Source organism: Sus scrofa, chromosome 15 (genome assembly GCF_000003025.6).
Source record: "Sus scrofa isolate TJ Tabasco breed Duroc chromosome 15, Sscrofa11.1, whole genome shotgun sequence".
Classification (NCBI taxonomy): Eukaryota; Metazoa; Chordata; class Mammalia; order Artiodactyla; family Suidae; genus Sus; species Sus scrofa.
In genome coordinates, this window is record NC_010457.5 from 21,895,069 (window position 1) to 21,909,518 (window position 14,450).

Sequence of the window (14,450 nt, forward strand, 5' to 3'; positions counted from 1 at the left end):
TGTTTCATATGTTGTGAGTGAAAGGCAAAAGGAGGTAGGATAAGAAACATGTAGATAGTGCAATATAATTAATATTATTTCTCAATTATAAGGCATTGTGGAAGACAATAAAAACATTTCCATCAAGTTTTAAGATAGCCAAGGTGTAGTTCTCAAACTTTTGCCTAAGTATGACCTACATACATTCATAATAAGCTTATTTCCTGTATCTGTATCACTTGAAATCTTTCTCCATGCAAATAGTAAATTTCACTTGTTAATACCTGCCCCTCTCCTTCAAATAACTACCACTACTTGCTATGACTGTTCTACTAACTATTCCTAATACTATTTAGCCAACATAATAGAAGCAACCTAATAGTCACTAGTTTGGGATAGTTTACACATTATCTGAAGCTGTAGAGGTTTTATTTTGGTTTAGAATCTGTAGTGCCTCCAGAAAGTGTAAGATTTTGAACCGGATTATCTTGTGTGAAGTCAGCCCAGCTTTTAGTCATAGCCACATATGCTACATGTTCTACATTCACCATCTCATTTACTCTTCACATGAGATCTCTAAAGTGGGTCTGAGACTTACCCACAGTTTATAAAGAAGACTGAGACATAAGAAAGGTTCAGCAAGTACAGAACAGGGAACTACATCCAATCACTTGTGATAGAACATGATGGAAGATCATATGAGAAAAAGAATGTATATATATGTATGACTGGGTCACTTTGCTGTAGAGCAGAAACTGACACAACACTGTAAATCCACTAAAATAAAAAATAAAAAGGAAGTTCAGAAAATTATGAAAGCAATTTGAATTTAATTTTAGGCTGCCTGATTATAAAACTCATATTTTAAATATCTATTTTATCTTTCTTTCTCCTCCCCACCACTTCTTATTCATATGTTGGCATCCTCACCTTTTATACAAATAGCAGGCAGTGGTGGAATGATTAACAAGGCATGCTCACTGTTAAATATGTGCCACATCACCAGAATGAAAACAGAATATCAATAAAATTTTCTAGGTAGTGAGATTGCTTTCATCATTGTGCACACCAAAATTTAAAATCTAGGACCTCATAATCAATTAGACAGCTATTTCGGAAGTTCTTGTCATTGCTGTGTCTGTCAGTTTGTAATGATCCTACAGCATGCTGGAACACATGGACACTAACTTCTTAGTTAAATGTTCAATCTAAATAGCAATTTGGTTTAAATGTTGTTAAATTTGGTTTAACAACATTTAAACCAACAATTTAAACCAACAATTTGGTTTAAATTTGGTTAAATGTTCAATCTAAATAGCAATTTGGTTTTCTCTGAAAAATATTCTATTCTTCCTCCAACATATGGATGAAACACAGTTCTGTGACAGTTATATTATCACATAAACCAGTAGTTTGAAATGTTTGGCATTAAAATTATGTTAAAGTGAGAGTTCCCGCCATGGTGCAGTAGGCTAAGAGTCCAACTGCAGTGGCTCAGGTCATTGCAGAGGTGCAGGTTTGATCCCTGGCCCAATGCAGTGGGTTAAAGGATCGGCCATTGCTGCAACTATAGCATAGGTCAAAGCTACAGCTAAGATTTAATCCCTGGCCCAGGAACTTCCATATGCTGTGGGTGCAATGATACAATTTTTAAAAAATGTTAAAGTAGATTATAAATAACTTTATCCTAAGTTATTTATATTAAAGGCAAATCTTTTTGTATGGACAGACATTGTTTAATTTCTACTTTCATTCCTGTGTTGGGGCTGTTGTTATTGTTGTTGATGTTGATATTATTTTGGAAGATACTGTAATGTGTTCAAATTCAAACTCTTTCTTGAATCCTCAAGCACACGGTTATTATAACTAATAAGCTATTTTGAAAAGAATTACCGGGGAAGATTGAGGCATAGAGAAGTGTGTGCCACTTACCAGTTTGAAGGAATCTTGTCATCCTTTCCCTTTATCAGTGGATCTGTGAGTTAAGCTGGATAGAACAGAGAGATTCTCTCAAGAGTTTTTTTTTTTTAATTGATCACCAACTGCTTTTTTGTTGTAGAAGGAAAGCCCTGAAATTGAAGATTTTCAAGCAGTTTGCTGTTACTAAAATTGCATTTAGTCCAATTGTCAGTTTCTTAAAAATGCAAAATATTATCTCAAATCCTAGCCAGTTTTGTGGTATAAGAAAAAGATTATTAAGTAGATAAAATATTGTTGTTGAAAATAAGGATTTAAAAGCTTCAATACCAAGTACTATATAATTTATAAATGATAACCTGATATTGATAGGATAGGGAAAGAAACAGCTATTAATAATTGAAAGCAATGCAGACATATACATTAAATAAAAACAAACTGACAGCAGACAAAGAATAAAACACTGAGCTCTTCAGCTATTACTCTCTAATATGAAAGTTTAAAAAAGCCTTCCTAATATTTTGGGTTTTTGGTTTGTTTGTTTTACATGTTTCCTGATCCAGATTTATATTTTTGAAAATAATATCTACTATCAACCTGATATAAAGAGTAGTTCATTGCGACTGACATCTTCTGGAAAAGAAGGAATTATTTTTAATGGAATTGCTGACTGGTTATATGAAGGTGAGTTGAATAGATTTAACTTCCAAAGAATACAAATGACATTTTTTTATACAAAATCTATAAGAAAAATCTGTTCATTCTGGAACAATAGTAATAGTACTATTTCTTCTCCTCATTTCCTCTCAAAATTGCCTTCATGCTTTCATGTCTCTGTGTCTGCTCATATTTTGACTGGTTGCAATTTATATCTACTTGTATGATTCCATGTTTGAGATATATATATATAATATACAAATATGTGTAAATATATTAAACGATATGTGCAAATATATTATGTAATATATGTAAATATATTATGTAATATATGTAAATATATTACATATATATGTATACACATACACATTTAAGCATTTTGTTGAAGTTAAATAGATTTTATTTTTGATGATGCTTAACTAATGAAACTGAATAATCACCTTACATCACTCTGGAATTAGATGCTGAATTTTTCTGACTCTCTGGAAAAGAAGAAAAAAAATCCTTTATTGCTCAAGAAGTGTATGAAAACCACTTGATTTTAATCATTCCTATTAAGAACATTCTGTCACATTTTAAAAGCTGTTGCATAGAGAGGAAAATAAAACTTACCTAAAGGGTTATTTACAGTAGCTATTGAATTGAGTTTTCATAATAGCTGAGAAAATAAGAAGGAATCAGGTGATAAAAACCTATATCAAGTTTTATTGTGTACCAATTATTAGCTAGTTATAGTTACAGATTGCCTGGAGAAGACTCAAAGTGTGATTTTAATACCTAGGTTTCAGACTATAATTTATCTTAGCAAAATATGTAAAAATTTAAACTAAGTCCATTTGATTAGAAATGATAAAGCAAAGAATCTTCCAGAGAATACATTTTATGCTTGAGTAATACTGGCAAATGCAATCTTTCTACCTCAAAGTTGTTATTTTTACTTATGCAAGAAAAGTAAATCATTTATATGTATTCATTCATTTGTGCCCTCACTCAGCAGATATTATTGAAGACCTACTGTGTTTCACAGACTTGTCTAAGTACTGATATATATCAGGAAACAACAAAGTTCTACTCTCAGACTTTACATTAAGAGAGATGTGTTGCTGGGTGGAACTACTAAGGAAGAGACATTGTAGCCCTCAATATTTACATGTATATTTGTATCTATAATATATTTTGTGTTACATACTAGCATCAAATAATAAAAGATTTTATAAGCCACAGTTTATTCTGAGGAGTAGAAGAAACTACTGTATAATTATCAGTGGTTATTACACTAAGATATTTTTTAAAATGAATTACACAAATGGATTAATAGGGATTTTTGGTTGAAAGAGTCAGAAGATGACTCTGGCTTTCTTATTTCAAAAAGATAAATTATTGGAGGGACCCAATGAATTGAAGAAACAGGTGACAAACAAACTGGAAACCTGGGTACTTCTGAGAACTTAGATAGTAGGAATTAACCACCTCTTACCTAGAGGAGCTAGGAAAGATATACCCTTTATATTCAAAATATTTTGATACTGTTTGAGACTCTGAAAGATGAAGAAACCATGTCAATGCAGTGTGGTAAATAGTCATATCACAGTAAACATAGAATTCTATAAAAAAGGAGTCAAACATGGCCCACTTTAGGGATTTGGAAACATTTTCTTACAGGAAAAACCCTCTGAGATGAGCCTCAAAGATTAAGAAATTTAACACATAAGAAGAAAGTAGGAGGGATAATCCAAACAATGGTTAAAAGTTTGCAAAAACACAGAAGCTTCAGTAGCAAAATGTGTGCCTAGGGGATTAAATCTGCTTGGTATTATTGAGGCATAAAATTTGAGAAAAAGGAAGTCAACAAGATCCAAGAGACAGTAACCCTAAAAATAATCTGAAATTTCAATTATCCTTCCACTATTAAATAAGGAAACTAATACAGCTTTTCAAGAAAAGAAGTGTCAAGATTAGCTCATTCTCATAAATAGACCGTTTTGGCTACAGTGTAAAGCTAGAATTGAATAATAAAAAGAAACAGTGAACAACTATAAGGCTTTTTCTATGTTCTATCAAGAGATAATGAGTAATAGGACTAGGATTAGCAGTAAGGAGGGAAGATTCTAAAATGGATGAGCAGTAAAATAAACAGATCACATTTAAATGGATGAAGTGGATAGAAGTCAAGAACTATTTGGTGGCTTCGGGTTCGGATCACTACTAAACAGTGGTGGCAGACACAGTGAGCAAGCAATCGTAATGAACAGTAGACTTCAGGGAGTAGAGGGATAATTTAGTGAGATTATTGGTGCTTCACAGAATGTTAGTATGATGTCTTGAGTGACAAAATGTTGTCTTTAACATTGATGAAATATTGTGTCAACTGGAGGTAAACTCAATTAGAAGTTACTGACTTGACCACTGATTAAAATGATGTGGGCCTTTATCCTTTAGGGAAGGCTACAAATCATTTATGGATTATATTTTTAAGGAAATTGTAAGGAGAGAAATTAAAGACTATTTTCTGGGAAATAAGATGATCATCTCAATTCGAGAATAAACACCTATATATTTGGGATGAAGGTGAACACTGTATTGAGAGATAAGCAGTATGAATGGGCAACAAAAACTTCTGAGATGCCGCTATAGGTCTGACACTTTCCAAAAAGGGGAAAATGGAAAAATTATATTTTTGCCATTCAAATTAAACACAGTTCTTTGAGCTCATATGTTCTAGGTATCTAGGAGATTCCAGATATACTGTAGGATTTAACTCTTACAATGTTATTATATCAAATCACTTACTGAAGAAACCAAGACTCAGGGAGGATGAGTGACTTGGACATGACCTCAGAGTTCACGAGGGGCAGAGCTGCCACTTGAACCTGTGTCTTCAAAGACAGTGCTTCATCCTGGGCTACTCTACCTGTTACAGTGCAGTGCCTTCCATTGTTTCCTAAGGGATGGCATAGATTATGGCCCTAAGGTATTGGATTTCCCTGTTCTGTACCCTTAGCCAAAGACTGAACCCTGTTGTCCATGGACTTACCTTAATTCTTGCTTCATTTCCAAGAAAAGGAATGATACTAAGGGAATCAATGTTAAGATTGGGCAGAGGGATTTAGGCAATTCAGATGTCATTAATTTTCCCTCAACATTTTGCCTGGAATCGCCAACCTATGCTTCAAGGGACCCACATGAGCCTTAATCACTTTGCTTGTCCAATGTGGCAATATATTCCAGAATCCAGATCTTCTTTTCACTTCAATTTCCTCATGGGAAAACAGTGATATCTGTTAGGAATGCATATGATCTTCAACAGTATATGTGTAATTCTAGTCTAGAGAGGTCCATTTTATTACTTTACAGAAATCAACTACAATCTGAATTAGTATGTATGGGAAACTCGAGAAATAATGTATAACATTTCTACCTTTTTAAAATTGAAATTTACCTTCTGTAGTTAACACCGGGGAAAAAAAAGAGTAAAAGGGTTACATAAAAGATAATAGAATGTTCTTATGGCTAATTGTAAGTATATAACTTAATTTTTTTTTAGGTCCAGACTAATCTGTGAGCATGGTTATTTCTCCCAGTCACTAATGTGGAGTCTTTAAAATTCTTTTGAAAGTGTTATTACAAAGCCTCTTTGTTTCTATTTCTAGTATTATTCAATTCCTAAGGAAAATAAAAGCAAAAAAAAATGTGTTTTAAAGAGTTGGTGAAGTCCAGGAGAAAAATAAAACATGATACTCAAAATAAAACATTTAAAATATAATTTACACAAAGCATCTCAAATCATATTTGTATAAATTGGCATATTTAACGTGATAACTAAAAAAAAATATCAGCTCAATATTTTGCTTCAAAAAATTAAATTTCAGGAGTTCTCATCATGGCACAGCAGAAACAAATCCTACTAGGAACCATGAGGTTACAGGTTTGATCCCTGGCCTTGCTCAGCAGGTTAAGGATCCAGTGTTGCTGTGAGCTGTGGTGTAGGTCACAGACTTGGCTCAGATCCTGCAATGCTGTGGCTGTGGTGTAGGCCAGCAGCTGTAGCTCTGATTAGACCCCTAACCTGGGAGCATCCACATGCTGTGGGTGAGGCCCTAAAAAGACAAAAAAAAAGACATTAAAGTTCACAGTTACCAAGTTTACAACTATGAAAATTTCCATAAAGTACTTAATCTATTAAATATAAGCAAAAATTAAATGTCACTTTCTATTATTTGAACACATAGAATAATGAACTAATACACTTAATGATTTACAAATATAATTTAGAATCTCATATTTTAAAGGAGTCCTTTGAAATTCAGTCCAACAGTACTAAGCACGTATATCTATCAGGCATTATCTGAGAGCAATACAATGAGGAATATTGGTTTCTGTGTCTGCACCATTTCCAAATTAGTGGAGTGAAAAACTGTAAACAGTTATTATATAAGGAACTATTTGGAGGATGGTAAATCAGAATATAAATAGAACAACATCAGAATATTAAATGTATGTATAAATGGAATTCTGATGGATTGGTGGAATATAGGGTGGCTTCATAGAAGAAATGACTTTTGCATTGAACTTTAAGAATAGCAATAATCAAAAAGTGAGAGAAAAAATTTACAGGATAAACAATATCCTTATCAACAAATTGGAATTGTTACTTTTTTATTACATGAAGAGGACAATGCAAAATGCCTATATTCACTTTATTTTGTGCCTTTTCATAGACACAGGAAGTCACATTCATCTATTCATTGATTCAACAAATGTTTATTGAATACTTACTAAATCCCAGTAAAACTGGACTGTAACTGATAAAAGGAAAAAAGAAAAATTATTGACACAGCCATGGAAGCCAGAGGAAGATAGGATAAGCAACAATGCTAGGTCTTAGAAGGTGAAATAAGCTAAGGATTCCAGAGATACTGTTAGGTTTGCTGCAAGAACTCTATAAGAGCAAAATCAGTCAATTGGTAGTACCAGAGGCAAGACTGCTGTTGTTGGAAGTGTAAATGGGAAATGAGAGTGTCATAAATATAGACAATTCTTTCAAGAAAGTTGACAGTGAGATACATAAAATAAGGGGGTAAAATCAACCACAGATCCACAAGCTGGCAGTGGCATCCTCAGGATATCCCATCTAAGTTGATAAACTACAAATAAAATCAACTCACGTTTCAGAATTGCATGCTAATCGGTACACAACAGTTGCATGAGTTAGTTTTCTGTAAGTGCTTTGTGTTGAGGCTATATTTTTAAGCGTTTGTGATATAAAACAATGTGTGTTGAGCACCCCATCTGCACTACAGTGAGATTTTCTAAATCATTGTAATAAAGAAGATGAAGATCCAAACCTACATTGAAAAGAAATAGAATGGAATTGTAAAAACACAGTGTTTGTAAGTATATAATATAAATAACACTTTAAGTTACAATCCATGAATAAAAGCCCTAATTAATTGAAATTGCAGAATGTATGCCTTGTCTAAGAGGACTTTTAAGCAAATGCATATTAAGAATTCTTTTATTTCCTTGCTATACAGTTAGCTTTATTTTTGTACCTGAAAGGAATCAGATAACCCTTTGTGTGTACTACTTGGCTATTTTACCATTTTTGTGAGGACAACTTCAGGTACAAATCACTCTGAAATAAATAAGAGTAGATGATGTCTAGTTTCTATTCTTGGAAGGCAACTGACATACACATGCTTTAGCACCCAGGATAGAACCTGCTTCTTAGAAACCCAGCGTGTTCATTTTGGGGAACACATCCTGATCTCTCAGTACCTTCAAGTCTCATAAGAGTTAGAGTTTACACTCAGTTGTCAATTAGCATATTTTTCTTCAGTGTCATAGTGCACAGTTTCAATGGGTGGGAACCAGAAAAATACCATGCACAAACATTCTTCTCAGTTGATTTGCCTGGTTTCATATTGGCCATACCAAACCCAAACTCAGAAACCAGGCGGATATCCTTATTATTCAAATGAAAATGTTCTGAACTTCACAGAGGAGCACACAAGTTCCATCTGCTACTTTTCATTGTAGAGTGGGATTAGTCCAGTTATATACCTGTCTGCAATGTATAACTATAGCCAATACTTGTATTTTTCATGTAAGACTTTAGGGGAAATGCCCTCCTTATGAAAATAAAGAGTTTATTACATGGCTTTAATTGTTAATCATAGCTCCTTTCCTTAACTGTTCATTCTTTTTCCTTTCCCTTTCAACAACATGTGGCAATTAAGCTAGGGAGAAGCACAAGGAAGGGCTCTAACTTATTCAATTTTAAATTAGTCATTTCTAAAAGAAGCTTAAGGATTTGGTTGTGATGATTGTTGTACACCTATAAATGTAATAAAATTCATTAAGTAATAATCAATTGATCAATCAATCAATAAAATAAAAGAAGCTTAAGGAATAGAATTTTCTCTTAGGTATATGAGGTGCCTGCATCAGTCATCCTGTCCACCTGAACATTGAGCGGCTCCTCTGCTATGTATGTGCTCTGGTGAACATTAAGCAGGACACTAATATCTTCAAATTTTTAAATTTTTACCCCTTCTGACAAGTCTATGTCCTTATCTTTCCCCAGACTTCCTGTAACTAAATCTATAATTTTACTCTTTTTACATTTTTCACCAGGTGGCCATTTATTAGTTACTGTGCATGAGTCTGGATGGATCCATGCTTCAAGCCAAGTCTCCTTCCACACGAAGTAAAAAACTAAACATCTTGTTCAAAAGTCTTCCAGCTTGGAGAGCTCATGTTTATCTAATCTTCATGCCACCCCTATGTCAGATTATATTACAGAGCCTGTCCAAGACCAGTGTGTTCAAGTAGATTGTATAAATCTGCTCATAAGCCAGGCCTTCACTTATTCCTCCTTATGTTAGAAAGCACACCCTGAGGCATAGATGTGAGATGAAGGAAAGAGGATAAAGCAAATGATGAAGTACTATGGGCAGTTCACTTATGTGTTCTGGCCTAGTTCCCTACATACTACTTCTATCTTATAGTGGAATACAGCTGTATGTGTTTAGTTTTATGGTCAGTGAATCATATAACAATCAGTTCATGATGGGCAGTTTGGGTTGCATAGTCACTTTGCATCCCATGGTCAGGCTGATTATTTCTACCATAGCTCAACAGAGAGCTGCTTTTGAATGGAGGAATATATATCAGCATAGGAAGCTTGCAATGCCTGCGCTTTGTCATGTGGTAATTGTCAGAAGCTGCATGCAATGTATCAGTTTTCCATGAACACTTGTATTACCATCATATATGCTGGGTTACAAGGTAAAGATGGTAGGGATGTACCATGGCCTTGATCTGCTGCACGGCCCTCTCCTGCTCAGCTTCTACTCAGAGCTGGAGGCTGGGACCAAAACAGGGCAGCACATGTGAATGTGGTTTACGATGTTCTTCAAAATCCAAACGGTCTAGTCCCTCTTTCCTTTTGGATAGATACAATCCCACCACATTGTCTCTCACTTTATAAGAGATATCCGAGTGTATCCCAGGCTACTAGATTTCTAAGCTCTTCCCAGACTCTTAAACTTTACAGGAATTAATCTTCTACTCTGCCTTTCTGCAGAGGAGGCCTAACTCTCTTGGATAGAGATTGCCTCCGTCAGCACGAAGACTTATGGAAATATTAAGATTCAAAATCTTCAACTATTCCACTATAAAATGTGTTATGTATGAGATGGGCCAAGAAAGCATTAAGTGTACTGCACATGTCTACCCAAGCATTCTTATCCTCTATGTCAGGCTCCCAATACTGCTCCACCCTATTGCTTTCTTAGCTTTAACAAGCGAGGTGTTTAAAATTTGTGTTGCAGCTCTGCCACACTTACTATATTCTCTTGGGCCTCAGTCATATCTTCCTTTCAATTACAGAAGACAGGGACTCCTTCAAAATTGCCATGGCCACCTTTTGTTTATTCCTAATTGAGTGGTCATTGTTTCAATTTCTGTTTATTTCTGTGTAATCCCTCTGAAGGCTTATAAGAACCATATGGACTTTACTTGAAATCTTTACAGTTGCTATTGTTGTAGTAGCAGTGTGTCATAACCCCTTGTCCTCCCAACCAATGTTTTTTTCCCTAGCTATATTTTATTCTCTGTTATCACCAATGACAGCTGATAACTCATGTTTCCATTTCCTTGCTATGGATCATCTATGCTCCTATTACTCCCAGAAAACTTTAGTATTAGCTCAAACATATAGATATAGGTGGATAGATACAGATTAAATGTAGATGTATAATATATATATATAGATATATCTCTGAGTCTCAAAATCTAATTTTGATGGTCTGTCTGAGTCTACAGCAGGTATTAACCACTGTATCAGTAAGGGTCTTAAAAGGAGAAGACTTAGCATATTCGATAATTTGAAAAGAATTTATTTAAAAAAGATAATTTACATAGATAAAGGTAGAGGAGATCCAAACGACAGAACTATAATCTAGATTAGTAAGCAGCCAAGCCGTGACCACCCCTATGACCACAGAAATGAGCCTTTACTAGATAGAAAAGGAGAAAACGGTATAGATGAGGCTGCATTGACAGGTGTAGTGACATCATTTAAAATGCACAGCCAGCATCAGGTGACTTTTTAGGACAAAGCCATGGGAATACATATTATGATTTTACTCTCTTCCTTCTACTCTCTTGCCAAAGGACCATAATGGCCATTCTCCAGAATGCATGGGAGCCCTTTTGATGTAGTTAATACAGATTAATTTCCTGTGCCAGAAATCAGGTGTAGAAAAGTAGATGATGTATCTGGGACCACAAGAAAGATAATCAATATATATTTTTATTTTGTTTCCTTGGAGCTTAAAATAGTTTAACAAATACAGCGGGTCTTCAACTTTAATGATGAGAGGATAGAAATATGATTGAATGCAAATAGGAATGAGTTGTGATAGGAGTATGGTTTTACACCATATTTCAGTCTTCAATTCCTGTTCTCATTGTTTTTACTCTGACGGTGCTTTCATCTTCTTCCTTCACTGACAGTCCATGAAATCTTGACTTCACTGCCTTATGCCTTCTTTCCTTTGCATCTGCTTTTGCTGGGATTAAAGGGGTAAATCAGAAAGAGAATTCTCCATGAAGTTGATAAAACCCAACTCACTGTAGAGAAAATTATTTATGTACAATGGAGATTTCAAGGACAGATGTTTGTGGGTCACTGAGCCCACATCTCTACAGTTGGTTTCAAATAACACTCGTTTATTCTAGAGGAACTTCTGCATTCTCATATCGCCCACTGGTGGTCACCAGATGGAGAAAGGCTTGCCTTCCTGATGATCAATGATTCCTTGGTGCCTAACATGGTTATCCCCCGGTTTACTGGCGCTTTGTATCCCAAAGGAAAGCAGTATCCATATCCTAAGGTAAGTAAATGTGGAAGTGCTGGTTAGTTTCTGCTGTCTTTGTACCAGTGACTTGATTGATAGTATTCTCGGTTCATGAGCAAGTTGTCTATGGAAAACCAAGTAAGCCCCTTACTTGTCAACATATGAAGCAGAAAACATAAGAAGCAGCATTGATGCCAAGGCAAAGATTTATCCAAAGAATATTATGTGAGTTATTAACAGGTATTGTAAAGGAGCAAAAAGTGCCACAGTCAAATAAGTTGGGAATTCTCAGTTTAAAAAAAAAAATCGATTTTTTTTCAGATGATTTCTTAGTGCACTTAATTTACTATATGTTAATGTGTATTGTAAACCTCTTGTAAAAAATAGACTATGCATAAAGCATCTCTAGTAAGGAATAGACTAAGTGTAAAGGATCTCAATAAAAAATTGACTAAACATAAAGAATCACCAATGAAGAATATACTAAGCTTAGAGAATTTATTAATATTAACATTAACACCAGTATTATTTTAGCAGAGCATACTCTGGAACATCCTTTATACACTGATGAGATAGAGTCATAGCCAGGCATAGCTGCAATAAATGGAATTGTTTTATTTAGGGAAGCAAATGTGGAAATCCCGCCCAGACAACAAACCAGTTTTTTTAAGCATTGGGTGAGTGAAGCCTCCAAGAAAGCAGACTACAAAAACCTCCAAAGTGTATCTTTTTTTCTAGTACATGCTGTTTTAAATTATTTAATGTCTCTTCTTTTAAAGTTTATTTTCCCAGTGTTTGTATAACAAAGAAAAATTGAGTCTCCCTCCTCAAGCATTAATTCCTTAAAGATGTCTTATAGAAAACTTTGAAAATTCCAGTTTATCTATTTTTGCTCTTAATGGGGTAAGACTTGGCTGCTGATTTCAGTTAGAAGACATTTTTAAGCATTTTTTTAGTGAGTTGTACATTGTTTCCAAAGTACAATAGGTTATATACCTTTAAATGTGTACATTGCATTAACTGGGGAAAATACTGGAAAAAGTACATGTATTTTTCTACTCCTACCATGAAGGTGTTGTCAGAGTGGGAATGACTTTCCTTATTTTCCTGTTATCCATAAGACTCAAGTTACCCAAGGTGGGGAGAGGAGGAAGGAAAGCAGTGAATTTGGGGAGTCAGATAAGAAGACTGTTTCCTTTGTGAGATTTCATGCTTTCTCCCCAGCCTATCTTCCTTCCACTAGGCTGCAGTATTATAGTCACTAAGGAAGACAGCAGGATTGAGAAGAATCTGATTCCCTGGTTTGGAAATATTATTCTTAGGGTCTTCTCTGGGCATAGATCTGAAAGTACATAAACCCAGGGCTCTTCAGGAAGAAATGGTGATTATATTTCCCAAGACATCTGTCTTGTATTCCGGGAAAAGCATGTATGGCTTCTCTGGTTATAGATTTAGCTGTGTGTTATGGATGACAACTTGTGCCTGTCCAACATACTTGCATCTGATTCTTTTTTTTCAAAAAAAAGCTATAAAAAGTTTTAAAAGACCTCTGAAATATATTAATCTCACACTATTTTATTCACATATTAGGATTAAAGTTCGCCTGACAGTGTAAAGACAAAATGAGAAATGAGTGGCATGTTGTGAAAAGCACACATCACTAGGCAAGACAGTGGCTCAGGGCTGTTTAGTTTGTGCACTGCACAAAGAGAATAGAATCAGGCACAGGGAAGGACCACTTTCTACAATGCATTTTCCGAGAGGAGTGGGGTTTTTGGATTCACACATAAGAGCCATATGCAATAGCTGCATCTTCAAGTTGCTTTCTACATTATAGACTCTTGGTGCTTGAAGTTGAGAACTCCTAAGACTCATAATTTTATCAAGACTGAAGCAAACAAATGAATGTATAGAAACATCTGAGAAAACTGAAAGATGTTAGCAGTGAATCAGAAGATACAGGGTTGACAAATCTAGATAATTTTATGTGATTTAATAAGCTACTGTTTAATATTAATATTTCTTAATAGTAAAGCTTGGCATCAAGTAATAAAAATGTTTATTAACTGACTAAATCATGTGTGTTTATATATTTTCAGAGAGAGTTTTTTATGTATATATATATATATATGCTATATATTTGCAGAGAGACTTTTCACTTTTTTTCCTCATTCGGCCCTCTTTTCAATTGCCTCTGTTTTACAAATGGGCAACCTGCACTTCTAAAAGGCTAAGTCCTTTTATAAAAGTCATAATTATTTTGAGAATGGAAAAGTAACTCAGATTTATTGATTCTGTTGCTCTCTCTAAAATCACCAGAGGTTAACTTGAATCTCAAAAGATGTAGCTAGAATCAAAATATCTCCTTGTCAGGTGGAGGTCTGTTTGCTCCATTAACTGCTGATGACTTAGCTCTGTATGAGTAGCATTCTTAGCCTCCCACACACTATATGCATGTGTATATATGTAATAAATGATGTAGATAATGCAAGATATATGTAGCACGTATACATCCTGAGCGAGTATTTAATG

General features: G+C 34.6%; 1 protein-coding gene across 1 annotated transcript in view; it reads left to right on the top strand.

Annotated features, from left to right (window-relative positions):
* DPP10 (dipeptidyl peptidase like 10) overlaps positions 1-14,450 on the top strand; it is a 646,290-nt gene that overhangs the window by 529,369 nt on the left and 102,471 nt on the right. Inside the window, 2 exon segments of the mRNA XM_021075451.1 lie at positions 2,460-2,580; positions 11,800-11,954. Coding sequence (XP_020931110.1) covers positions 2,460-2,580; positions 11,800-11,954 — 276 coding nt within the window.